Source organism: Sturnira hondurensis, unplaced genomic scaffold (genome assembly GCF_014824575.4).
Source record: "Sturnira hondurensis isolate 20B ecotype Veracruz unplaced genomic scaffold, ASM1482457v3 Scaffold0003166, whole genome shotgun sequence".
In the NCBI taxonomy this organism is placed as follows: Eukaryota; Metazoa; Chordata; class Mammalia; order Chiroptera; family Phyllostomidae; genus Sturnira; species Sturnira hondurensis.
Window position 1 is genome coordinate 4946152 of NW_028075797.1, and position 27468 is coordinate 4973619.

Here is a 27468-nt window from a genome sequence, read left to right on the forward strand (position 1 = left end):
TCTCAGACACTCCTCGGAGCCGCGTCGGAGAGTCCTGTGGGGACTGGAAGGCCAGCCGTGCAAGGCTCCAGACTTCCTACACCAGGTTCAAGCACAAAAGCTTCACTTTCCATACTGCCATGCCTTATTTTATTGAACAGGTATGTGCCTAGAAATCCACACAAAACACAACTTCACTAGTCACAGCAAGAAATAAATGGTAAAGAAAAGGAAATTGAAGGAACTCTCTAACCTCTTGTTAAAGAGGTTAGAGAGTTGTCACTCAAAACTACACATATCTACAACCCAGTTTATTTCCTTATCCCTTATTGTAAGACAACCACTCCTTTTTAAATGTCATGTAAAAATGGAGGAAAAAATAAGCCATTATAAAAGACATTTAGGGTGTCACTTACTGGGACAGATAATCAGGGCATGTTTGGTGAAGTTAAGGATGAAGAAGATGGATCTGGGGGACTACGGAGGGATGACTGGGGCATTGGGTAAGAAAAGGAGGTGGAGCGAGCACAAGGAAGAGCAGAGACTACAAGAATCACATTAAGTGCGAAAGTCACTACTGTTTACTGACAAAGGCAGTGGAAGACATTGGGGAAGTTCTGCAAATACTGCTAAAGTTGGTGGCCTCAGAAAGTCTTTTAACATTTTTATTTTTTACTTTTACTGTACTAGCATCTCAAGGGTTTAACATGGTAACTCAACCATTCAACCAGAGTAACTCTGGTATAAATCAAATCTGAATTATTACCATAAAGATGTCTAGCCTCTCCTTTCCAATGGCAAAAAGCTTCCCTTAACTTGTTGTTCAGTTGCCCTCTTCTGCCACATCCTTCACTTCCTTCTCTGGTATTTGCTACTCTAATAAAAACAATCTCTGAACTACCTCCTCACAAGAGCCAAGTAACACCTCCCCATTCTTCCCATTCAAAGCGCAATTACTTGGCTAGAAGCTCAATTACTTGTCTAGCATGACAACTTGCTCACAGATGACATACATCTTTTACCAGACTGAGGGCAAAGTGTACCCACAGTGTATTTAAGCGTACAACTGTTACCTAATCGCAGGCCATGCCTAGAATTAAAAAGACATTGCTCATGACAATAGTGGCTAACAAAATCCTTCTGTCCTGTAGTCTGACTTGAGTTGGCCCAGCAAAATGCTATAATGCCCGGTTCACTGCCAGAGCAAGTTAAGGTTTTGTTGGAATGAAAAATGATAACCATCAATTCTTTCCAAAATCTATGAATAACAGTAGGCTAAACATCAATGATTCAAGAATGTTAGAGAATTGAGATTCTTCTTTTGATAATGGGCCTTAAATCCTCTAAGCTAGAAGATGGCAGATCAAGTACTACTGAAAATGACACAGCTCAATCCTTGGAGTAACATCCATGGTTCCTGTACACCCTACACCCTTTCAACAACATGTTTAACATTTCCATTTGCGGTCAATATCACAACTGTCCCTAATAAAAACACTGTTGATCACATTAATTGCAGCCTTGAATTTGAGGTCTTAAGAAATGAGGTTCATACACAGACTTTCATCATATTCTCCCTTATTCATATCAAAGCTCTACCTTTGGGAGTATTTTTCCATTACTTCCCTTGGTAAAGTCTGTGTCATCTCTAATCTTCAATTCATCACCAATACTTTGTTTCTTTGCCTAAATCACAAGCATGCTGAGGAGGCCACTGTGCTGACTTTGATGCTCAACTTCATTATTAAACATTGATTCTACCTTCTCCCCTGCTAAATTCCTGGCACAAGATCATTTTTCTTCCCTAGTTCAGTTATCAGTTATCACACCATGATAAAAACAAAATTATGCAATCCATTTGGCATATTGGTTGACCTTTACCAGTTACCACAGGTATACTATGAGCTGAAGGATCAGTATTTTAGTACAAATACGCAACCTTAGCGTTCACAAGAATGATAAGCTGCATGAATTCAGAAACAACCACTGGTTCTTAGCAACGAAAGTCCCCAAAGTTGTAAAAGTTGTGGTCACCTTTCTGACATTATGCAATGGTAAACAAAGAGATGTGAAAGAGATAAAAGTACACTTATGGTTCAAATGAAGAATATAAAACCATTAACACAACTGAGACTGATGCTTCACGGTTCTTTTTACTGGGCAGGGATGTCAGTGCAGCTGCTGGAATTACAGTGTTCATCATTTAGAAAACAGGATCTGTGTGACTACAGATTCAGATCTAAACCCACATGGTCTGAATAGTCTGACACATCAGCCACATTTGGGACCAAGCACTTGAAATGTGGCTAGCTAAAATTAGACAGAGTGTAAAATACAGACAAGCACTCCAAATAAAATATGAACATATAAAATAAAACCTGTAAATTTCTTCATCGTGTATTTTTTATATAATTACATGTTGAAACACAGATTTGGCTACTAGAAAACTTTAAAATGATATATGTGGCTTGCGTTTGTGACACACCATTTATTCTTATTGAATACCAGTGGTCTAAATTCAAAGCTCAACTTTTCCAAAACTGCTCATGCTTATGTTCATACTGATATATCAAACATATGCTATTGAGCTTCCTCAAAAGATATTTCTGGGAAAAAAGAGGGAGTTCATCACTTAAAAAAATTTTTAAAGATTTTATTTATTTATTTCTAGACAGAGAGGAAGGGAAAGAGCAAGAGTGGGAGAGAAGCATCAATGTGCCTGCAAACCAAAAGGGTCTCCAGTTTGATTCCCAGTCAGGGCACATGCCTGGGTGCCAGGCCAGGTCCCCGGTAGGGGGTGCAAGAGGCAACCACACATTGATGCTTCTCTCCTTTCTCCCTCCTTTTCTCTGAAAACAAATAAGTAAAATCTTTTTTAAAAATGTTAAAAACAATTTACCTAATAAGCTTTTTAAAAAGAAATTCACAATTATTTTACCTGGTGTATTCGTTCTCGGCTGAGTAACTTCAGTAGTGCTGTGAGTCAGAAGTTCTGGTCTGTAAAAATTCAGTTGAAATTAGTCACAGAGCATTTAGGAATGCCTTAAAGGCTTTCCCCACACATCTCCGCAGTGCTAATGATTTTCAAAATGGCTCACTCTGCCTTCTTGTAGAGTGGAAAGTATCGTTTTGGTGACTACAAATTATTTAGAAAACAGCAATTTTAACAGATGCACATGGGACCACCTTTGTGTCCTCAAAGGTGTTTTAAGCTTAAATGTACAAAACTGTTACCAGTTCAACCTTCTGTTTCTAAACCTCAGATGCACTATACCACAATACAGCTAGAAGTATCTAGCTGTGCCATCCTCAAGTTGCCGCTCCTTTCTATAATTAGTACAACAAACATATACAAATACACAATCCCCAAAGAGTAAGCAAGTACCAGAGTCTACCCCCACCACAATCATTCTGTAGTAAAGACAGGCCTTCTGTTCACAGTCCCTCCCTGCTCCTGAACTGTCCACTCTGCTATCCTTTAAACCAAGGCCAAAATAGCATCTCTAAAATGCAAGTCCAAATTATTTAATGACTCCGATTGTATTACCCCCCACTTGGCCACCACCATCTACCATGCCATACCCACAAGGCATCTCACTTATTCTACACAGAATGGTACAGTCACGTAAACATTAGAGTACGTTTGACACCTCCCTGCCCCTACTTATATTATTTCCTTTACTTGAAACACCTTTTCTCCAATCTCTAGGTACAACTGACCAATCTACATGCTACCCCTCGTCTCCTCCCCCAAAGTGCTCACTGACATTTTATTTCATTTATCTCTGTAATAAGCCTTCCAAAAACAATTTTGTGTATCTGGTGCCTGGTACTAAATATACATTTGCTCAGTAAATGAATCAAAATGTAACACCTTAATTCTGAATACCAGAGAGGGGAACACAAGGCCCATTTTCATGAAATCAATCTTTTCTGAAAGACGGCACTATATTTGTTTCTGCAGATTATAATCTTACCTTTTAATAACAAACTTAATTCGATTGCCCACTTGAATGATTTTTTCCAGTCTTGGGATCCCATACCATGAGGGACTTCTAAAAGGAATGTTTTCTGGCAGTCCTTCGACGTAGAGATCATTAGGATGTGCCTCAAATTTCTGGTAAGGCACAGCTTTGGCTTCAGTGCTCCCCAAGGCTTCAGCTTTACAAAAGAAAAGCAATTCAGGAGACTAAGTTTTCACTGAAATCAAAGTTTAGTGTAATTCAAAGCCATGTACATGTCAACTTTTTAAAAAGTTAAGTATACTCTGTAAACACATACAGTAAGTACTAAAATAGACTTAATGCAGCAAATGCAAGTACAAAGGGCCCCTGATCAAGGGTGACTTATGGCAGATTTAATGTTTCCTGATTCTAAGACCATCTTAATAACACTAAATCTCATAGATTTTTTCAGTATCTTTAAAAGAAAGATTATCAAAAGAAACTTATGACACAATAAAGATCTCAACCTAAACACTACTTTTTCAAATATTTGAAGAGAGGTTTTTGTTACTTAATGTTTTGAGTACAATAATCTTTTTATTACCTCCTACAACTGTGAGATTAATATTTTTTTTGAGATTAATATTCTTTACGCTTTAAACATCATGAATGCATCATTTTACAAGGAAATAACCCTCTGCAAAGAATTTATGGAATGGGAAATAAAAATAGTAAGCGGAGACTGGTTTAGACTAAAAGAGGAATATCAACCAGTTAGTGCATGAACCTTATTTAGATCTACATTCAAAAAAGCAAAGGCTTTGAAGGTACTTTCTGGATGAATGAGGAAACTCAACAAAGGGCTGGATGAGAGTGGATACAGACAGAGTCAATCCTGTTGGGTATGATAATAAATGACACTGTGCTTGTTTATAAGAGAATGCCCACTCTGTCATGGATGCATACTAAATAAGGATAATGATACAACACCCAAAAGAGGTAAAGATGAACAAATGTGGAAAAATCTTAATGATCACTGATTTTAAAATTGGGTATATTTTTCTACTGTTCAACAGGTGTAGCATTGAAATTTTAAGATGTAAAAGTGAAAAGTTCTAATCCCTGCTCTGTAACCACATCCAAATGTAGTTTTAATAAATGAGTCAAACGGCCCTGACCAGTGTGGTTCAGTGGGTTGAGCGTCCCACAAAGTGAAAGGTTGCTGGTTCAATTCCCAGTCAGGGCATTTGCCTGAGTTGCAGGCCAGGTCCCCAGTTGGGGGTGTGAGAGAGGCAACCAATCGAAGTTTCTCTCCTCTTTCTCCCTCTCTTCCCTTCTCTAAAAATAAATAAATAAAAACTTTAAAGTAAATAAATAAGAGTCAAACAATTTACACATATATTTATCAGCATATATAGGTTTCCCTTGTATTCTGTATGGTACATTTAAATATTCTACAATCTGATGGTTTATCAGTGCCTCCCTGAAGAATTAATTTGCATTTCTTTGACTCTTAGATTGACTTTCTTCTCAAATGTAAAGGCCTTCTGTCTGATTTTCTTCCTTTATTTCATTAGCACAAAATCTGAAGGGCTCAAGTACAGGATCTCTTTGATACGAAAACGCTTTCACACTCATCTGCGAGTAGTATTAATTACAGTTCAATATAACAAGAAAAGAATATCATTATAATTCTAACAAATTTTCTGTAAAATAACAAAAGAACAGCTGAGGAAGAGCAGGAGTTTCAGAAAACAGAAATAGCCCACTGCATCGGTTACTCATCAATGAGGGCTCCTCTCTGTAATAGTCACCCTGTCTCCCCAGTCCCCTTGTTCTGCTTCAATCTCCCCGAAGTCTACTTAACACCTTGTGTAACCAATATTTAATTGCTGCCTTACTATGTGCATCTTTCCCTAATTTATTAATAAATGCTTTCTGGGGGGAGGCTACTGTCTTCTGCTCAGCCGGGCTGTCAGCACCCAACACCCAGGCGCTCATAGGTGCTGAATGACCGGCTCCACTGCTGCTGTAGTGAGAATTTACCAACTGGTCGTGTTTGACGGTTACAGAGAACCTAAGTTTTTGTCTTTCCCTTCCAGGAGACTTAATTTAAAGAAAGCAGCATTTCCGCTGCCTTCTCACTCTCTAAAGTCGCTAGACTGCCGAACCAAGTTAAGGCCATTACTACCAACAAAAAAGAACTAGGCTTTTGTTGTTTGTGGCTTAATAAAATATAAACTCTTCCCTATTTTCTTAGCTCTGCTACAATGCCAAAATATTTTCCATTAGCCACTTTTTCTTTATTTTGAACTATTTACTTACTTATTTAATCCTTACCCAAAACCCTTTTTATTTCCATTGGTTTTAGGGAGAAAGAAGAACACGGATGTGGAGAGAAGCACAGACTGTTGCCCCCTGCACATGCCCAACCAAGAATCAAACACGCCCCACAACTAGGCATGTGCTTACGGACCACACTCCAAACCAGACGAACTGATCTGACTCCTCTTCCTTCCATGGCACGAAAGTAAGCTTGCTTGGCAAGAAGCAATGATGCCATTAGGCTTGGCTGCTTCTTTTACCAGGCTCATTTCCAGAACTAAAATGTGAGGGCAAAGTTTAAGCCTATTCAGGCAGATACTCATTATTAAATGTCACCTACTCATGAATTACAATGACACTACAGTGGATCTCTAATGATAAACAATGCTCTTCATCTGATTTATTTTACTAAATTTCTTGGAAATAATTATTTTTAAAGTGAAGACTTTTAGTTTACTGTTAATTAGCTGATTTTGACAGATTAAGAAGACACATCATCACTAAGGTTCTATATTTGTGTTCGGATGTTGAAGAGGGAAAAAAACTTAAATTTCTAATTTTTTCCCTGATGTGTTAAATTCTCAGGGAGTACAGTAAGCCACAAAGTAAGTACATGGATTCTGCAAACACCACACAGTGACCTCGGTTTGTAGCTGCCACTTGAGTTGCACCTAAAAAATGTTTTACTGAGACTTTAACACCCAATGCCAAACAATCCTCTTGGAAACCACAGGACAAACAAGAATCGTCACTCGGGAGACTTTCCATGCCCACGAGAGCGGTGGCAGCTCTGTACTCTGGTCTTGTCAGTGTTGTGTGACTGACTGAGGTACATGTACGCCATGTGACAGAAAGGCCCAGTGATTTCTGAGAGCTTTAGAAGACACTTGAATGGCATGGATCCACTCCGTGAGTATTAGTTTAGCACCTGACCAAGCACCAAGCAGAGCTCTAACAGTCAACCAGACAGACAAGATCAGTTAGGGGGCTCACTCATGTCTACTGTGTTAAGAGTAAGAGGAAATAGACAACCATTAGAGTTTTGAGGAAAATAAAAGGGTGAGGAGTTACAGTATGCGTGGCAGTTTATGCCAGATGGGTACTCAAGGAAGACCTCCCCGATGTGGTCACTTACATTGAGACATAAATAAAAAGGCGAGGCACAAAAAGACCTGAGGTAAGGGTATTCTGGAAATAAGAACACTAGAAGTGCCACAGTTCCATAAAAGGTATGAGAAAAACAGAGAACAAGCACATGGTCTTTAGAGCTGGTGTGAAGTGAGCAAGTGGGATAGGGAATGAGGTGACATTAGAAGGAAGGATGGCCATGACCAGGGACTGTGGAGTTTATTCCAAGTACAAAGAAAAGCTAATGAGTACCCAACAGGGAAATGACAAGTACCATTTTGTTTTTAACCAATTAAAATCTGGCCGCTTTGTGGCACTGGCTTTGACTACAGTTGATAGACAGCAATGAGGAAGAAAAGGGTATGAATTTCGGGTGTGTTTTAAACATAGAGTCAGCAGGATGCCTTGTGAAAGTAAAAAATAAAGACTAACTAGCTCCTAGGGGATTTGGCTAGCACAACTGGGTGGAGTGAGGTGCCAACGGGTAGACCAGGGAAAAAACACATTGCAGCAGGGAAAACCAAGGTCTCTATTTAGAACATGGGAAGTCAGAAGAAGTATCAAATAGGTGGGTGAATATAAAGGTCTGGTGGTAAGAGAGTTTTTAGGACTACAGACTTCAATTTGAAAGCCACCAGGATATAGACAATATGTTAATGTAAAGATACAAGATAAAGTGTGGTTACTTATGGAAAAAGCATAACATGAAAAGAAAAACAGGAAGGGCTCAGGCCTGAGCTATAGAGAACCACTCCCAAAATTTAAAAAGTTAACAAAATGGAGGTGCCATCAAAAGAATGAAAATTAGCCCTGACTGGTGTGGCTCAGTGGACTGAGTGTCAGCCTGTGAACCAAAGGCTCATGGGTTCAATTCCCACTCAGGGCACATGCCTGGGATGCAGGCCAGGTCCTCAGTTGGGGTGTGAGAGAGGCAACCGCACACTGATGTTTCCTTCCCTCTCTTCCCCTCGCTCTAAAAATAAATAAATAAAATCTTTAAAAAAAACAAACATAAAAAAAGGAATGAAAATGACAGCCAACAGGAAAAAACTCAGAGTCAAGAGAGTTTAAAACTGTCCCATTATATTAGTCTTAAAAAAGAAAAATAAGATGAAAAACAATTCCATTGAATGCCACCAAGAAGCAGGATAAAAGCAGAGGAGGATGTGACTTTTGCCAAACACCTTGCTATGATAAGCAAAGTCTAAGCATTTTCAGTGTTTAGGGATGTAAGCACAGCAAGCACAACAAGATAACCACAGTAGTGTGGTCATGTGACATTTTTGATAACCACCGGTGTATTTTATAGCACCCCAGTGCTACACAGCCACTGAAGGTCTCCTTTATTCCAGAGAAGCAATGAAACACTATTAGAAGATCCCAAGACAAAATGATTCCAAAACCGTGACACGCCCTATGCTGAATAAACTATCCTGTATTAGAAAATATTACACAAAAAGAATATCTGGGGGTTTGTTACATTATTCTCTTTTACACAGGTTTAAAACTGTTCATAATAAATATGTATTTAAAACAACAAAAGAAAACTGGAAAACTGAAACTGAGTCATATTCACTGTATTTACTTTCATAAAGCAAATTTAGGAAAACTATTCTATATCATGCTTCAGTTGATGGAAAATTAGACTTACCAAATTTTTTGCAGAAAAGCTGATCTACCATCTTTCGTAATTTAGTGATTCTGGCATACCATTCTTCCTTTACTGTAAGAATAACAAATATAAAAATTTCCTCAATTTGATGTAATTAGTATAATTTTAAAATAAGCAGTATTATTTTTTATTCTGACTAAAATTATTTGTAAGATTTCAGAATATGTTTGTTAAAACAATGCTGACACTGAATAGAATAAGAAAAAACAAAACATGGACAAAATGGGAATTTATAACTGAAGAGTAAATTTACACAGGTAGTGTCGTAATTAAAGGTAGGAAAGAGCACAATTCAGTTTATTTCAGAACAGCTGGCAGGAGGTTTTTGCAATGATAAATTTAGACATTAGTAATCATTCCTTCACACAAACTCTTAAGTGATGCAAATTCTGTGTTTAATTTTTATTTACTGATTTGAGAAACATTAATTTGTTGTTCCACTTATTTATATGTTCATCAATTGGTTCCTGTATGTGCCCTGACCAGGGACTGAACCTGCAACCTTGGTGTATTAGGATGATGCTCTAAGCAAGTAAGATACCTACCTGGCCAGGGCCCGAACTCTGTCTTACATATGCACCCCCACTCCACTCCAGAGCAACAGCAAGCCCAAGAACACATCATGACTGTATTTCCTTCAAAATACATCTAACAAACAAGTGATGATACCAGTGGCTATATGCTTTAAGTAGTGTATCTTTTTATGTTCTGGGTATAATGAATGATTATTCAATTTACTAATGTAGACTTGGGCAATAAATCAGTGAATATTTTATGCCAGATAACATTTGCATTTCAAAAGCAGAACACACGTCTTTGCAGGGTGACTGAGGTGGCTGGAGCATTGTCTGGTACAGCAAAAGGCTGCGGGTTTGATGTCCGGTCAGGGCACTCACCTACCTACATTGTGGGTTTGATCTCCAGTTAGGGCTAGTATGGGAGGCAACTGATTGACGTTTCCCTCCCACTTTGATGCTTCTCTCTCTCTAAGCAATAAACACATTCTTGAGTGAGGATTGGGAAAGAAAAAGTACAACAGACATGCTTCTTTAGTCTATCCAAAAATATGATGCAGACTTGCACTTATCTCCAATGGGTTATTAAAAAACAAAATAAGTTTATTCTTCTAGAGAGTACTGGACAATATTTTGACATTGTGTATTTCCTACACATAATGTTGTGATTGGACACATGACTAGAGACCTACCTCCTGAAGCTGGTTTATCAAGCTGTAAGTCTTCACGTGTTGAATTCAGAAGTTCATGCCTGCAAGGTGAGAAAAAGTACTAAATATTCACAAAGTAATACTGAGCAAAAATAGTAACTACTAATACTTATTTAATATTCAGTCATCAAGACCAGTTTAAAAAGAAAAGACAATCTGGAGTCCTGAGAACAATTAAATCCTAATTTCTTGAGATTTCCTCAGAGTAATAAAGCTAAATGGTAATTGCACATCATTTCATAAGGTGTTTCATAGAGCCTACATCCTCAAAGAAAAAGAGTTAATTATGCAAACCAAAGGCATGTTATAAAAGCATAACACCAAAGAACAAACTACTAAAATTTTAAATGAGGTCCTTTAATTTTATACTTCATTTAAGATTACCTTACTTCAACCTATCTACGAAGTCTGTCCAGAAAAATTCCAGCCAATGTTAATGTAACTACAACAGTTGACACAGTATCAGTGTAACCTGGCAGCCAAGGAGAGTAGACTGGAATGCACATGGTGCACAATGACGAATTCACTGCACGAGTCAGCTGCTGCTCAGTGAGCATGTGTACTGTGTGGCCCTAGCTTTCAAAATAACTGAGCTAGCAGAGCAACAAATCTGCATACCAAGTTGTACATTAACCTTCAACATTCCTCCATGGAAACTACTCAGATGACTCAGAAGGCTTTTGGAGACAATGCAGAGAGTGCAGTGCAAATAAAAGTGTGGCACAAACGTTTCAAAGATGTTCAAGAATCTGTTGAAAGTGATCCACGTTCTGGAAGGCCTGCAACAAGTAGAACACTTGAGAATGTTGAATGTGTACAGGCTTCAATCAATAAAGATGGGCGACTGACAGTGTGAGAACTAGAAGCTGATCTGGGGATTCCAAAAACTACTGTGTCTGAGATTTTGATGCAGGATCTCAGCATCAAAACATGTCATGGTGAAAACATGTCATATCAGAAACATGTCATGGTGAAATTCATTCCATGGATTTTGCTACCAGAGCAGAGGGAACATCTTACTGCAGTTGCTAATGACTTGATTCAAACTGCTACCAATGAACCAGATTTCCTCAAGAGGCTCTTAATCAAAGAGGAATCGTGCATCTACAGTTAAGATCTGGAAATATACCAACGGAAGGCACCTGGCTCTCCTTAACTGAAGAAAGCATGGCAAAATAGCAGAAAGATCAAGACCATGTTAACCCCCATTTTTTCCCACTGGAAATGTGTTGTCCATCACGAGTATGCCCCTTCAGACCAAACAATAAAGAGGGAATGCTACTACCACCTCACTGTTCTTTATCAGTGAGAGATGGGAACATAAAGGGCTGCAGCTATGGGCAACTGGCGATTGGCAGCTTCATCATGACAATGGACTTGCTCAAGCATCATATCTCGTGCAGTTTTTTGGTGAAACTTCAAATCACCCAGGTGATTCAGCCCCCCTAGAGCACAGATGTGGTGCCCTGTGACTTCTGGCTTTTCCCAAAACTAAGATCACCTTTGAAAGGGAAGTGATTTCAGACCATCAATGAGATTCAGGAAAATACTAAGGGGAGGCTGATGGTAATTCCAACAAAGGGTTTTTTGTAGTGTTTACACAGTGGAAGAGATGCTGGGAGACCTGTGTGAGATCCCAAGGTGCTGACTCTGAAGGGGACTGAGACATCATCGTCCTATATACAATGTTTCTTGTATTTTCTTCAGTAAATGCCTCTATTTTTCATATTACATAGTGGATACTTTCTAGACAGACATCATATAAATTAATGATAAAAATCCTACATATATTCCAATACTACCATTTGCAGGACAATATGCTTGATTTTAAGAATTTTTCCCAATAAACAGACCATAAAACATAATTTTTAAATCACATAATTTTTACAATCTTAACTTCCATATCCTGTATCACTCTACTTTTTGTAATGACCTAAGGTAATTGGGAGTAAACATGGAGGAAGAGATGGCAAAAACAGGTATAGCCATATCTATATAAACAATAATCCCAGAAATGAGAGAAACTAATAAAGGATGAAGTCAATGATATACACACAATATTTGATCAACACTAATAAGTGAAAGAAAACATTTGCTAAACTCTATGAAATTACCCTTTTAAATAAACAAACTAGTTTATGTTTATCAAGACTAACCACATTAACCTTTGGGAAAAGGGTTTACACAGTCCTTTCCAAATGTGAATGATGGTTTCCCATACCCGAGTGTATTGAAAAGATGTGAAGCTGATTATGCAGAGCATCAAGTACCATATGATAAGCTTGCATAAACATTTAAACATCCAAACACCGTTTTACATGCTTTGAAAAGATTAGCAAACATAATCAAAACCTGTAAATTTATGTATTGTCTTTATTTGGTACTAAAAATACACTTCAAATTTCTATCAAGTAAAAAAATATCTTATAAAGTAACAGTACAAAAGAATTCTTAAAACAATACACTTAATATATTAACGTTGGGGGGGGGGGTCTTGTTTCTGGCTCTTGGCTAGGGTGAGGGTCTTAGAACAAGCCATTTTTGCTCACTTTTGTAAGAAACTAATAAATGTTAACTACAGTTTACTGGGGAAAAAATTCTAGAAGCAACAAGTTCCTCTCTGTGGACAATAGCTCACCTATCATCTTAAGGTAAGTCTCCGCCCCTTTCCCATTGTAAAAGCTAAATCCTTTTAAAAAGAGTCATTCCTTATCTCATGCAAATAGAGACAGGTGAGCTTGCTTAGTTGTTCCTTTTAATCAAGGTTGTGACCTTGTTGGTTGTGACCTTGAAGGTTGTTGTGACCTTCTCCATTTACTCAACACTACTAGAGCATTATTAGAGAAATGCACTAGAAGCTTTTGCAAATGATATGACTATTGGCTCACTAATGTTATTTCGTTATCGTTTATAGCTAAATGACAATCAGTTATAATATGATCCTGGTTCAGAGACTCATTGGAAATAGAAGAACTTAAAGTGAAAGCCACACCCTTAAGGAGAAGCAAACCCATACACACTCCCTGGGGGGTGAGTACTACTTGACCTACACCCAGCCAGACACTACCTTTCCCATGCCTGTGCCTGGCTGAGGAACAAGCACTTGACACAATTCTCACCAGAGAATTAAGGCCATAGCCCAAGGTGTCCTTGCTCTCAAAGAAACATAGGTAGCTACTGCCTCTCCTTCAGAGATATATCTAGCTGTGATGCCTGGACTGCTGCATCGAGCTCAAGACCAGTCGAAGGAAACTATCCAAAGAAGGAAGGAAAGCCCTGGCTGGTGTGGCACACTGGGCTGAGCGCCAGCCTGTGAACTGAAAGGTGGCTGGTTCAACTGCCGGTCCAGGTACGTGTCTGGGTCGCGTTGTGAGACGCAACCCATCTATGGTTCTCTCCTCATTCTCTCCCCTGTCTCCTCTCTCTAAAAACAAATAAATGAAACCTTTGGAAAAAAGGAGGACTCTAGAAAAGAGCAGAAGCAAAGCCAAATGCCACAAGTCCTACTATCATCCTATCTCAGGTCTCCTTGCTACATGAGATAAGCAACTCCCTCTACTGACCTAATTTGAATAAGGGTTTTATTTCGTTTACCTCCACAGAAACCCTAACTGCTGTCTTTCCTTTTCCAGGCTGAAAAATTTCTATTTGCTTTCATATTTGTTTGGCTGGCTATGGAATCTGAGGTTCAAATCCCTTGACCCGGAACTCAGAAAGATATTGCTTAGTTAGCAGTACCACATCTTTCCTGCTCAAAGCAGGTTTTTCATCAGTGTGGCTTCATTCTTTATGGATGACCTGGTTTACCCTCTAGAACCAAATGATTTTCCCCCCTGGTCCTTAGGGCACTGACATTTTATGAGGGGACTCATTTTTGATACTTTCCTTCTCTTTTCACTTCAAGTCCGATGGCACTAGATGACTCAGTATATCCTTTCTCTGTCTCACAGACAGAACCTTCTTTACAATTTACAAGACTAACAACCCTTGTAATCCAATTTCATTGAAAATTTTACTTTAGCAATTACATTTCATATTTCCTAGAGAACTATCCTCCAATTGTTCCCTTTTACAAGGATATCTAGTACTTGTCTCATGAATGAAGTGTCAGTACACTTGCACTGTAGGCATCTGTTGACAAATGTCCTCCTAGTTTTTTAACCTTTTACTATAATCTCAATAGAATCTAAGAGAATATAAAAATCTAAAATGTATGATGTGGCTGTCATTTTAAAATGGAAACCTTTATACATCCAATCCCAATTCTGTACTTAAAAACAAATTATACCTATCTTTTTAAAAATGTTTTTTTCTTTTTATTTTTCAAGAGGGGAAGGGAGGGAGAAAGAGAGGGAAAGAAATATCAGTGTTTGGTTGCCTCTCACGGGGCCTCCAACTGTGGACCTAGCCTACAACCCAGGCATGTGCCCTGACTGGGAATCCAACACGTGGCCCTTTGGTTCACAGGCGGGCACTCAATCCACTGAGCCACTGTCCTGTAAAGCAAAAGGTCACCAGTTTGACTCTTTTCAGACACACAGCTGGGCTGTGGGTTCAGTCCCCCATTTGGGTACATGAAAGGAAATGGACAGAGGTTTCTCTCTTTCACCCTCCCTGCCCCACTCTCTAAAAATAAATGAATAAAATCTTTTAAAATTATTTTTAAAAAACTTGTCATAGGCTTTATGTCAATGCTAAACAATTTATAGCATTTTACTATCTTAGTTTTCCTCCCATTGTTACTTGTGTTATTTCATTTATTTATTCTTAGATATTTTATTTATTTATTTCTAGAGAGAGGGAATGGGAGGGAGAAAGACAGGAAGAGAAACATGAACCTGTGTTTCCCTCTAACAGGCCCCCAAACAAGCGCCTGGATCTCACAATCCAGGAACATATGCCCTGAGTGGGAACCGAACCAGCGACCTCTCAGTCTACAGCCAGTGCTCAATCCACTGTGCCATACCAGCCAGGGCTTGTACTGTTTCACTTATTTTGAATCCTACAGTTTATATATATTTCGATATGTGCTTTAAAAACTGAGACCTAAAAACAAGACAGTACTACTGTACTACTACTTCCTTTAGTATATTTTGCAGGAAATTGGAAAAGAGAAAGACAGTTGTATGCAATCAGGAACTACAGGTGTTCAGGTTCCAAAACCCAACTCGGGCATGATTGACACAGACACACTGACAGGTGGAAACTAAAACAATATATAATAATTACACTTGATTTAAATTTAGCCCTGGTGACTGAATGTTTGACAACAGCATTTTAAAAAACGCACTAATCATGAACAAAAAGGAAAGTCCAGAAGTCTTACTTCTTAATCACAAAACGAATCCTTTCCTTTGCAAGTAATATTCTCTCGAGGCGAGGAATTCCGTAAGTAGACGGCCTTCTGAAAGGAATCCCTTCCGGAAGTCCTTCCACATAAAGATCTTCAACATGTGACTGGAAAAGAGGGTATGGGATCGTCACGGGACCTTTGGCTTTTATAGCTTGAGCTTTAGGGATAAAAAGAGACAGAGAAAAATCACTAAATGACAAGGATTAAGCACAAAATGGTTGAATATGTATTGCTCTGGAACTTTTACAAAACTTTGTATTTACTTCCACTTATTATAATTCAAAATAGTACAGAAAGAACTAAAAGGAAAAGAACACTAAAGATGACAATGCTCTATGTAACTGAATCTACAATGAACTAAACTATATTTTGCAGTAATGAAGATATAGTCAGACTTTCTATTGAATCTGAACCAAAAATGAACCCAGAAGAACATGTCAGTTAATCTCAGCTAATGCACACAATATGTGGTGAAAGAGGAGTATTTTTTAAACATTTAGAACACAAGGGAATAAGAAGTTAAAAACACAGAAACAGAAGATTTAACTGAAAACTCTGCTAGATTTATTTACCCAACAGGAAAATAATACAACAGCTTCAAAAATGAAAAGCATGGGGAGTGATAAGAACCAAATGCACTCAATAATATCACAGTAACTTTATATGGTGACAGACAGATAATAATCATGGTGATAGTCACCTTATAATATATAAATGTCAAAGCATTATGCCATACACCTGAAACTAACATAGTAATGTATGCTAACTATACTTAAATTAAAAAAGAATACACTATAATGAGTAGACCTTCATTTTATTAAACAAACTATAAAGGGTCAATTTTTCTGAATAGCAGACATTTAAGTATCACTGGGTATTAAATGTTTTTATATGTGAGAAGAGAACTGAGATTAAGACAATGCGTTCTTCTCACCCAACTCCCTCTTTGAAACAAACTTTTGGGAGGTGAAATTACATGATATTTGGGACACAGGAGTTTTAAAATATTCTTGCATGAAAAAGACATGGGACAAAAAAGGACAAAAACAATACTGTAAAATGTTCAAGGCTGTTGAACTTGAGTAATAAATATATAAAGAGCCTATATTTTTCACTTTTGTTTTCTTTTGGAAATTTTCATGATAAAAAGGAATTAAGAACTATTAGTATGTTCATGAATACAAGCACATTTTTTAAAAGGATTTATTTATTTATCTTTAAAGGGGAAAGGAAGGAGAGAAGGAGAGAAACATCAATGTATGGTTGCCACTCATGAGTCCCCTGCTGGGCACAGGCCATGAACCCAGGCATGTGCCCTGACTGGGAATCGAACCACGATCATGTGGTTCGCAGGCCCGCACTCAATCCACTGAGCTACACCAGCCAGGGCAAATACAGGCACATTTATAGTTAGTATTAAATTTTCCACAGTTAAGCTTTTTGTCACTAAGTCAAACAACGCCAAATTTTCTATGACAATAGACACATACCATACACATTCCATTTTTCTTTCAAAGGCTTCCATCTCATTTAACTCACACATCACGGCCACCTACAATGCATTCTAGTAGCTGAAAGAACAGCGGAGATGCTTCTGTCCCTGCCCAGAAGGCCCCAAACCAAACACGACTCCCATGGATTCCACTCAACCTCTCCTCCCTCAGGAATTACCATGAGAATAGTCCAAAAATTGTTTGCTGGTATTTTACACAAAAGTCTATTCGCTACATATTAATACTTGTACTAAAGTTTCAAGTCTACCATATTACTTACTAATAATGAGTTAGATGTAACATCTTTGTTGATATACTACACCTGAAAATCATATTCACATTTAAATCACCATGTTATACTGCTTCCTGTGTAGAACATGTTATCAGTTTTTATCCCCCTTTTTTTAGATTTCATTTATTTATATTTAGAGAGAGGGGAAGGGAGGGAAAAAAAGAGGGAGAGAAACAGCCATCGGCTGCCTCTCACACGCCCCCGACACCCCAGGCTCATACCAGGAACTGAACTGGTGGTCTCTCACTTTGCAGTACTATGCTCCACCAACTGAGCCACACTGGTCAGGGCCAGTATTTGTTCGGAAGTGAACCAATTAACATCACTGGCAAAACACTCTGACCACTGAAAAGTGAGATAAACCCTGGCAGGTGTGACTAGTGAACTGAGTGCAATCTGAAAGGTCCTCAGATGGATTCCCGGTCAAGGCACACGCCTGGATGGTGGGCCAAGTCCCCGGTGGGGAGTGTGCAGAGGCAGCCAATTGATACTGCTCTCCCCTCTCTTCCTCCCTCTCCTTCCTTTCTCTCTAAAATGAATGAATGAATGAATGAATAAGAAAAAGGAGATGAATACTAAGAGAATCTTAAAGAAAAAACAACTGAAAACTTGACAAAGTAAATTTTTTCATCATTAAATTTACTCCAATTCTAGATTGTGAGGTTCATTCATGATAAATAGAGAAATGTTAATTTCAAGTTCATTAAAGTAAATAATGCCAATGTGGTTTATCATTTAAATACTTAGAAAAGCTCAGTCATACAGAATAGCATCACAGAAATTAGATTTCCAAGTTAAGTCAGTATATTACACAATATTACTAACAGTCGATAGCAAAGAATACTCCAAATAACAACAAAAGCCCCAGCAAAACATGTATTTGAAAATACTTGTTACTATTTTTTATTTACTTTTCTTATTATCATTACCACCTTCCATGAGGACATTTTCATTTGCTTTTTATTTTTATTTTTTAAAGATGTATTTATTTCCCTGGCTGGTGTACCTCAGTGGACTAAGAACGGGCCTGCAAACCAAAGGGTTGCTCGTTGGATTCCGTCAGGGCACATGCCTGGGTTGCAGGCTGCTTCCCTGCAGGCCAACTCCCAGCAGGGGATGCACGAAAGGCAACCATACATTGATGTTTCTCTCCTTCCCCTCTAAAGATAAATAAATAAATAAAATCTTAAAAAAAAAAAAAAGAGGCAACCACACATTGAGTTTCTCTCCCTCTCTTTCTCCATCCCTTCCCCCCTCTCTAAGAATAAATAAATAAAACCTTTAAAGAAAGATGTATTTATTTATTCTCAGAGAGGGGGGAAGGGAAGGAGAGAAACATCGGTGTGTGGCTACCTTTCATGGCCCCCATCTGGAGACCTGGTCCACAACCCAGGCATGTACCCCGACAGGGAACCAGACCAGCGACCCTTTGGTCCATAGGCCAGCACTCAATCCACTGACCCACACCAGGGCTCATTTGCTTTTTTTGGAGAGAAAGAGGAAGGGAGACAAAGAAACATTGCTGTGAAAGAAACATCAATTGGTTGCCTTTGTATGAACCCAGACAGGGGACTGTACACATCTGAAATGGGGGTCACAAGTGTCTGACTGGACAGGGGATGAACTCTCAACCTAGGCATGTGCCCTGACCGGGAATTGAACCCACAGCCCTTTGGTTACAGGACAATGCTCAACCCTCGGAGCCACACCTGCTGGGGCTGTCACTACTTTTTAGGTGAGCATCTGATATATACCATCAGATGATGACAAACTGCTTGTTTCTTTTACTACTATATAAAGTATAGAATAGTAAAATAAGGTAAAGAACTTGTGATCTAACTTAAAGCCAGTTACATATCAAGATGAGAAAATAAGAACATCTACATGAATACTAAATTTAACACAACAGATTAAGACAGACTATTATTTAAGAAAGTAATCTTAAATCTCTAAGATCCAGGACTTTGCAACATCTATGGGTGAAGGGGAAAAAGTAGGTTTACAATTGTTTGTGTGATAGACAAGCAATTATTAGTAAATACAAGAATCAACTTTGACCCTGACTGGTGTGGCGCGGTGGGTTGGATGTCGCCCTGAAAACCGAAAGGTTGTCAGTTTTATTCCCGGTCAGGGAATGTGTCTGTGTTGCAGGCCAGGTCTCCAGTTGGGGGAATTCGAGACGCAACCGCCAATGTATCTCTCCCTGTCTTTCTCCCTCCGTGCTCCACTCCATAAAAATAATTAAACGAATACAATCTTAAAAAAAGAATAAATTCTTTCACATGCTCACAACTGTAAACCTACTTCCCCCGCTTGAATACAAATAAACTCCCAAATATACATGCTGAAAGTTTAAAAGAAATGCTTGTTGAAACCTAAAGGGAAAAAAAACTTTCTCTAAGCTTTGAAGAAATCTAGAAACAGAGACTGTAATATCTGGACAGACACTATCCAATAATCTTTCGAGGGGCAGATAGGTAAGTAAGGCACCGTTTACTAACAGAGCTGGACCTTCTCACGTTAGATCATCAGTGACTCCATTGTTAAAAACCTATGAACAAGCCCTGGCTGGGTATGGCTGGGTAGCTCAGGTGGTTCTAGTGTTGTCCGGATACGCCAAGGTTGCAGGTTCCAACCCCAGTCAGAGCACATGCAAGCATGAACCAATGAATGCCGAAACAGGTGAAACCAGAAATCCATGTTTCCCCCCTCTCTCTAAACTCAATCCATTTTAAAAATGTCAAAGGACGCACATAAACAAAATATTACAAGAACGCTTTCGTTTTGACTTACCATATTTCCTTTCAAACAATTCTTCGACTTGTTTGCGTAGATCGGTAATCCGAGCATTCCATTTCTCTGAAGATTAAAAGTTAAATCTCAGTAAGAAACTCCTCTTTGGGGGTACTAACAAGTTCTGAGGACACCTAACATCTAAAAACTTTTTTCTACATAACATACCCTAATCTTTTTATAATCTATTTTCCTTTATATAATTTTATTGCTTTCTTAAGAATTTTTTCCTTTTTCGTGGTTCAACAGGGGCTGTTTTAAAGTTGACTTTTGAAACACCTCATACCAAGTCCCTCTTTTTTTAGCCTTATAATCCCTGAAAGGCAGGAGGGCAGAAAGACCAATGCAATACAAGAAACACTGCAAAGTGAAGGCAAAAAAGGAGTGAGGTCTCCAAGGTCATTCAGGAATGTTTCTAAATCATGTCTAAGTTTTATGAACATGACACTGCATGACAAGTTAAAATATTAACATGCTATCTTAAATGTTTAACACGCTAAAGGCTCAAAATGGACACCACAAACACAATCTGCCACTCCTATTTTCTTTAGTCCCTTCAAAAGGCCACTGGCAGCAGCCTTTTGGTTAGATTAGCTGCTGACAGGTACACAAAGAAAAGAAAAAAATAATGAAAGTATAAAAAGATAGAGGTTTTAAAGCTAAGAAAAATAATCATATTACTAAGTTATGAACACTGATTTAAAGTCTACTAACTGTAATTAGCATCACAAATGTAATGTCTTGCGCTCTGGTAAACCCAAACTATGTTTAAACAATGTCGAGTTACTTCAAACTGTCCATGGTTTTCCTCAGAGTAGATTATAAAACAGTAAGACACTGGAAAGCACGCCCCTAAAGAATGACGGAATTTTTATCAATAACACGAGAAGTTCAGAATCAAAGAAAAAGGGTGTGTACTTAATCAAGAACTTACCAAAGTTGAACTCCCTCACTTTCCGTTTTCCAGCATTGGCAGGTTCCGGGACTGGCGGCTGGGGTGGCTCGTTGCTCTTTGGTCTCTTGGTAGGTGGAGAATAATCATCATCTTGAAAAAGAAAACTGTCATCAGTGGGGGGACAGACTAAAGGACTTACAGCCATCACCTGTCACATCCTCAACAGTCAAAAGATAAGGGGAGCTTGAAATCAAGCCTCCTGTGCTGGCATGTTCAGCATATTTTCCCCAGCTACATGTGAGGTTTCCCTGCTCTCCTGGGGTGTGCTCGAGGGAATATGCCTCCTTTTCCCTGTCTTCTTCATTGTTTTTCCTTCTTCCTTTGCTTAATCTGAACGGTCACTATAAATTTCTCCTCTCATTAACTGCTCTCAGATAACTGCCTACACTTATACTCTACTTTGTCTTTCAGAAAAAAGGTTTTGTTTGATGGAGACAGATACCTCCAATTACACAAATATATAAGAAAGGGGAGAGAAAATACAGCTTGAGTGGAAAATTAGTTAAACTCACATACAATTCACGCACATGAACAAGGGAGGATGAACAACTACATATCAAACACTTAAATGCAGAATATATAGAATTAAGGACACAGAGCTATATTATTTGTGAAACAGGTAAGACTGATTTGGTCAATATAAAGCCTATGTAGAAACGAGCAATCAGGTATTTAGGCACAGAATACAGCCATCGCACACACCTGTAGCAGGAGTTCATGTTGACTTGTTCGTGGTTAAGAATGTAACAGAGCACCGCTATGATGCTTTAACGTACCTCGTGCTAGAATTAAGGACATTTGGCTCAAATAAGAGAGTTCTCCCTACCATCATATAGTCCCTGGAAATGTCACTGCACACTGCTAAGATTTCTGCTCAAATACCATGGGTAAATAACTGAAATTATAACTTTACAGCTATACTTTGAGTATGGGATAGAAAATAATTACTCTGTAAAAGATACTAGCAGTAACAAAAAGATACCATTAAAATATAAGCTACCTCTTTAGATCAGTGTGATTTTCATTTTCATTTGAAAGGTCAAGAAACAATCTCAGAGAATGTTATGCGACTTAATCATGACATAACTCTCGATAGTGTGGCAGAGATTAGATTATGGGTAAAACTCTTTCCATTAAACTAACAGGTAAACTCTCAAACAGATAACATAAAATCCAAATTCAGCCTAACATACAATGTTGCCTGGAAGACTAATGGATAAGTATTATATACAATGTATATTAATCAAGAAAATAATCTGCCTGAAGCCCGAAACATTTGGCATCTCGTCCCTATCACAGCATTGAGCACAAACTTTGGCTTCTTCCTGTAATGACTACGGATAGTCCAGTAACCCGACTATAGGGGCAAAACCTACCAATGTCACCAGTACCACATGCAGTGCCATTATGATCCAATTTGTGTGCTGGCAAAGGCAAAAATGCTAATTTAGGGGATGCTATTTCAGGAAAACATCATAAAGACCATTTACAACACTATAAACACTTCATGTGTAGAAACCACTGTAGAAATGCATGTTCAAATACAGAAGAAAATAAAACCCATGGTACAGAACTAGTGGAAAATGACAAACTACTAGTAAAATAAAACATGACTATGTCACCTGGGTTTATAATTATTACATTACAACGTAAAGAACTAAAAATGGTCAAAAGACCAACAGTAGATTCTTTAAGTAATTAGATTTAAACCTAAGTAGATACATTTGGGAAAACATTAGGTGTCATTCACTCCTTTGGCCTTCAACTCTGGAGACACACTCAAAGAATAAACCCTCTTTTCCAACCTCCTAACAGATTGTTAGAACCGTAACAGTATTTTTATGCTAGTTTCCAAAAGGTAAAATGAAATATACTAGTTCCATCTATAAATATTATCAAAGCATTTATATGTTTAATATTGATATTTCTTCTCAAACATTAAACAATGAGATTTAAAACAAAAATATTTTTGTATTTTGTAAAAATACAAAAATATTTTTCCTGTATGCTGATGCCTAACATATTTATAGATCATCATTTAAACCTGTTAATTAAATTACATTAAATAAAAAAGAAAATACAGCTGTAGGATGATAATAAAGAACTGCAGTGTTTATATATATTTTAAAGATTTTATTTATTTATCTTTAGAGGGGAAGGGACGGAGAGAGGGAGAGAAATATCAATGTATGGTTGCCTCTCGTGTGCCCCTTGCTGGGAACTGGCCTGCAACATGTGCCCTGACTGGGAATCGAACTGCGATCTTCTGGGTCGCAGGCCCCTCGATCAATCCTCTGAGCTACACCAGCCAGGGCCCTGCAGGGATTACATCAATCCCAGTGATCATCTGCACTGTTTCAAACTGAGGCCGACGTGAAAGGCCAAGAGTGATTTTCTTTAATGATAAGACCTCACTTCTTTGGTCAAACCTATTTTAGAACACGAAGGGTTTATAATAGTATAAATACATTTAGAAAGGTAATATCATTGATTGTAAACAGAAAAAAGGCAAATCTGGGAGAGTATTTTTAACAATACAACAATGACTTAAAATCTTTAACAAAGTTTATAAAAAAATTTAAAAGTGTTATCACGTTTCCGAAGGGACAAATAATGAATTTCAGTCTACCATATGTGAACAATACACAGAGATTAATTATTTGTAATGATAAAATATCACACCACATATTACATTAAAAGAGTAACCCATTTAAATCATATAAAGCATGGAATTAGATCATCAACGCTATCAACTTAGCCACACCTTCCATTTTTTTTCTCCACTCTGCTAAAAACAACAACTATAATTGGTATTAAGAAAGGATGAAAAATGTTTTTATTGACTGCAAAATCAAAATTATTTCTCTGTAGCAGAGAATATAAAGAAAACTCTGAGACTCCACCTCTAATAACGGGGCCCAGGAGACAGCACCATTTCTAAGTGTCATGCTGTTCCGATGTTACAAACAACCATTGTTCTGTAAAAAGACACGTATTTCAGGATGCTTCAAAATTAAGCCCACACTACTCATTAGTATTAAAACTAGAAGCTTAAAAAAACAAGTTTCAAAATGTTTTGAACATACAAAACCTGTCAATCAGAAATGACAGCTATTCTACCAGAGCGGACACTAGGGGTTCCGTGCCTCTAAAGATGGCGGCAACGGTCCCCAACTCAAAAGGCCTGTTTAGAAAATAATCTGTTTTTCTTTAGCATCCCCTTTACAGATACGGTTAGAGATAATACAGACTTCAGAGCTAAAATATGTTACTATAATCTCACTGGTAAATGCATAAATTGAATATGAAGCTTTTTCCTGATACTTTTATTTTCATAACCAAATTGGTAATGTTTTGTCATGCAAACTGATGCCCATTCAAAGAAAACAAAAGACAAACCAAAATTAACCAAGCACTGTATCCCTTCGGAAATCACTCAAGTCATTAACTACCCTTCACATTTCAAATTAATAATTGGCATTTTTTGCCGATGGATCCCTGTCATAACTCCACTAACAAAATCTTTAAATGCTATCCTACTCGGTTACAGGTTCTATGACCTCCCCAGTTACATTTACAAGGTAAGCAGAGCTCTGACTGGTATAGCTCAGTGGGTTGGGTGTTGTCCTGCAAACTGAAAGGTCGCTGGTGGATTCCCCATCAGCACATGGTCCTGGGTTGTGGGCTAGGGCGTGTGATTGATGTTTCCCTCTCATGTCAATGTTTCTCTCCCTCTCTTCCGCCTCCCTTCCCCTCTCCAGAAATAAATAAATAAAATCTTGAAAAATAAAAAGAGAAGCACAAGAATTAAACAATGACAAACAGAAAAGCATATCAGCTCTATCTTTAGAAACACCCAGAATTTAACCCTTTCTGTCCACTTCTACCACCCTATTCTAAAGCACCATGTTGTCTGCCCTAGACCATTCTAACAGCGTCCTAAGTTGGATTTCTTGCTTCCACTATGCTCTGCTCTCAGACTTCTGAAACACGGTAGCCGTTTCTACAAACTGAAGGACAGAACCTGTTGCTCCTTTGTTCAACACCCTCCAGTGAACCTTGCCTACCTCGCTCACTCCTAAACCCTTGGCATCTGATACAATCCTTCTCCACTACATACAACTTGCTTGGCATTTGTAGAATGTTTAAATGAGTATCTGAATAGTGTAAGCCTTAATCACATGCAGCAGCCAAATACCTACCAGCATCCTAAGCATGAATCTCACAACAAAGGATACCACCAGAGGATGACAGGTAATCCAACTCCTGAAGCTCCAAAACAGTGCTACCCGAATTGTAGTCCATGTACTGGAGGAGGTGACGTGCACCAACTACATGGAGAACTGCACTCTTTTGTTCAAATATTTATGTATATTTTTAAATGTTTATGAGAAAGAAATTTAAAAATTTCAAAGACAGTTTTACTTTGGAAGATACAAAATTAATTTTTAAATGAATCTGTTTAAAATCAATTTAAAGGAAAAACTACATAATGAAGGGTAAGGGTGGGCCACAGCAGAACGAACATATGTGAATGGCTCAGGTTTGGGAAACAATGCCCTAAAAGAGAACTGCATGCTTAGTGAACCTCTTTGAAGCAAAAAACTTCTCCTATTAGCTTGTTTCATGACAGCTAGATCTCAAACAGGGATGCGTTAAGACGTTCTCAGCACACGTCAAAGACAAGCGCTTCAAAGATGGGAGAGCAATTTGAGTTTACCCCAAAACATCGTCATTCACGGTTCTTATGAAACTAAGGCTTGCGCAGTTGTAGAATTCTAAGGACTATTTCTCAAACCTAAGTCACATAACTTATAAAGGTGTCCCACTGATCTAAGTACAGGGGGACCACCACAGATGGAAGAGCGCACCACCGGCAATAGGCAGGGACCGGTATCCTACAAGATAATGCATCTGCATTAACGCCAGTCGGCCCCGCAGAACGCCACATGATTTCAAAGAAATAAATCAAAGTTAAAGTGGTGTGGAAAACCTGACAGACTCAGACAGCCGAGTTATTTCTTAATCTTTTCTATAAACTATTTGGGAAATGCAGAAAGATACAACGGGAGAAAATAAAAGTCATCCACAGGCATGTGGCATTATCTTCATTTATCTTCTTCTTCCAGTATTTTTCTGAACAGAACATCATTCTCTACATACACTTTTCCTTTTAAACTTGCCTCGTCTGTGAGAGGCAAGAGTCCCTCCCTGCTCCCCAACTAAACATATGACAACAGGGACCTTTTTCTGGATCATTTACATTAAACAAACCAAAAAAAATCACAATTCCAGCGCCTGTGTATTTTTTATATTATGAAGATGCACCAAAAGTTAACTTCTGAACTATAGTATTTACTGAGTTTCTACCATTCTACAATCTTTCCAGAGAAAATAGACAGTATTTATCAAACAGATGCACAAGTTCTCATTTGACCTTCCTTGTAAATAGCACAGACTTACACTTCACCTTCCGTGGCATACTGATAAAAAAAACGTCTAGGTGCTTTATACACAGCAAAACCACTTAGGAGTCCCTGAGAAATCATCAATGTTTTTCTCTTGTCAGATCCTTTTACCTTCTTCTTGTATCATCTTGGTCGAAAGAGTGACCCCAGTTTGACACTGCTCCAAATTTCAAGTCTTGACCTCCTGCTCCACCTCCGGCCACTTTGGAGGTTTTGGAGGTTTCCCTCGCGTTGCCTTCTTCTGTCTTGGCATCTGAAGAAGCTTTTCTTCCTCAGATGTTGCCTCCACAATCTGATGACACTCTCTGTGGGAGGAGGTCCTTAGTGTCTCTCCGCAGCTCTGTTGCCATGCTTTTTAGCATATTTAATAACTTTTACCTTAAAGCTTGCAGTGTATGAAAACCGTTTCCACATTTTCCAAGGGATTTTCCCATAATTTCTCCCGCCTAAAGTGTACGAAGAGAAATGTCGCACTGTTCACCAGATGGTAATAAAGTCCGCATCACCTATCTCATCAAGTGGATTCCCATCGGCATCATCTATCTTTCTCTGAGGAAAACAATATGTTGCTCTTTGTTTCATTTCGTTGAATCGTTTGTGAAAACTGCTTTCATTATAAGTTCGCCATAAGTTCAGCAAAACCAATAATCATGTTCCAGGGTATTATTTTGCTTACGGATATCAGTGTTGCTTTCTAGAGTTATACTTTTAATGCATAAGCATAAATAAAAGAGTTAAAAGCATTTTTATGATATGGAATTAGTATTACTTATGTATAATGCGCATCCTTATTTTTCCCTGTAATTTGGGTAAAAATGCGCATTATACAGGACAAATACAG

At 38.2% G+C, this 27468-nt stretch overlaps 1 protein-coding gene across 1 annotated transcript in view; it reads right to left on the bottom strand.

The window, feature by feature from the left end:
* GTF2I (general transcription factor IIi) overlaps positions 1-27468 on the bottom strand; it is a 132243-nt gene that overhangs the window by 28366 nt on the left and 76409 nt on the right. The window contains exons 13-19 of the mRNA XM_037041743.1: positions 21139-21249; positions 20205-20270; positions 15600-15783; positions 10256-10314; positions 9028-9099; positions 3957-4140; positions 2918-2976 (exon numbers count right to left, since the gene is read on the bottom strand). Of these exons, the coding sequence (XP_036897638.1) occupies positions 2918-2976; positions 3957-4140; positions 9028-9099; positions 10256-10314; positions 15600-15783; positions 20205-20270; positions 21139-21249 (735 nt within the window). The remainder of the gene's footprint in view (positions 1-2917; positions 2977-3956; positions 4141-9027; positions 9100-10255; positions 10315-15599; positions 15784-20204; positions 20271-21138; positions 21250-27468) is intronic.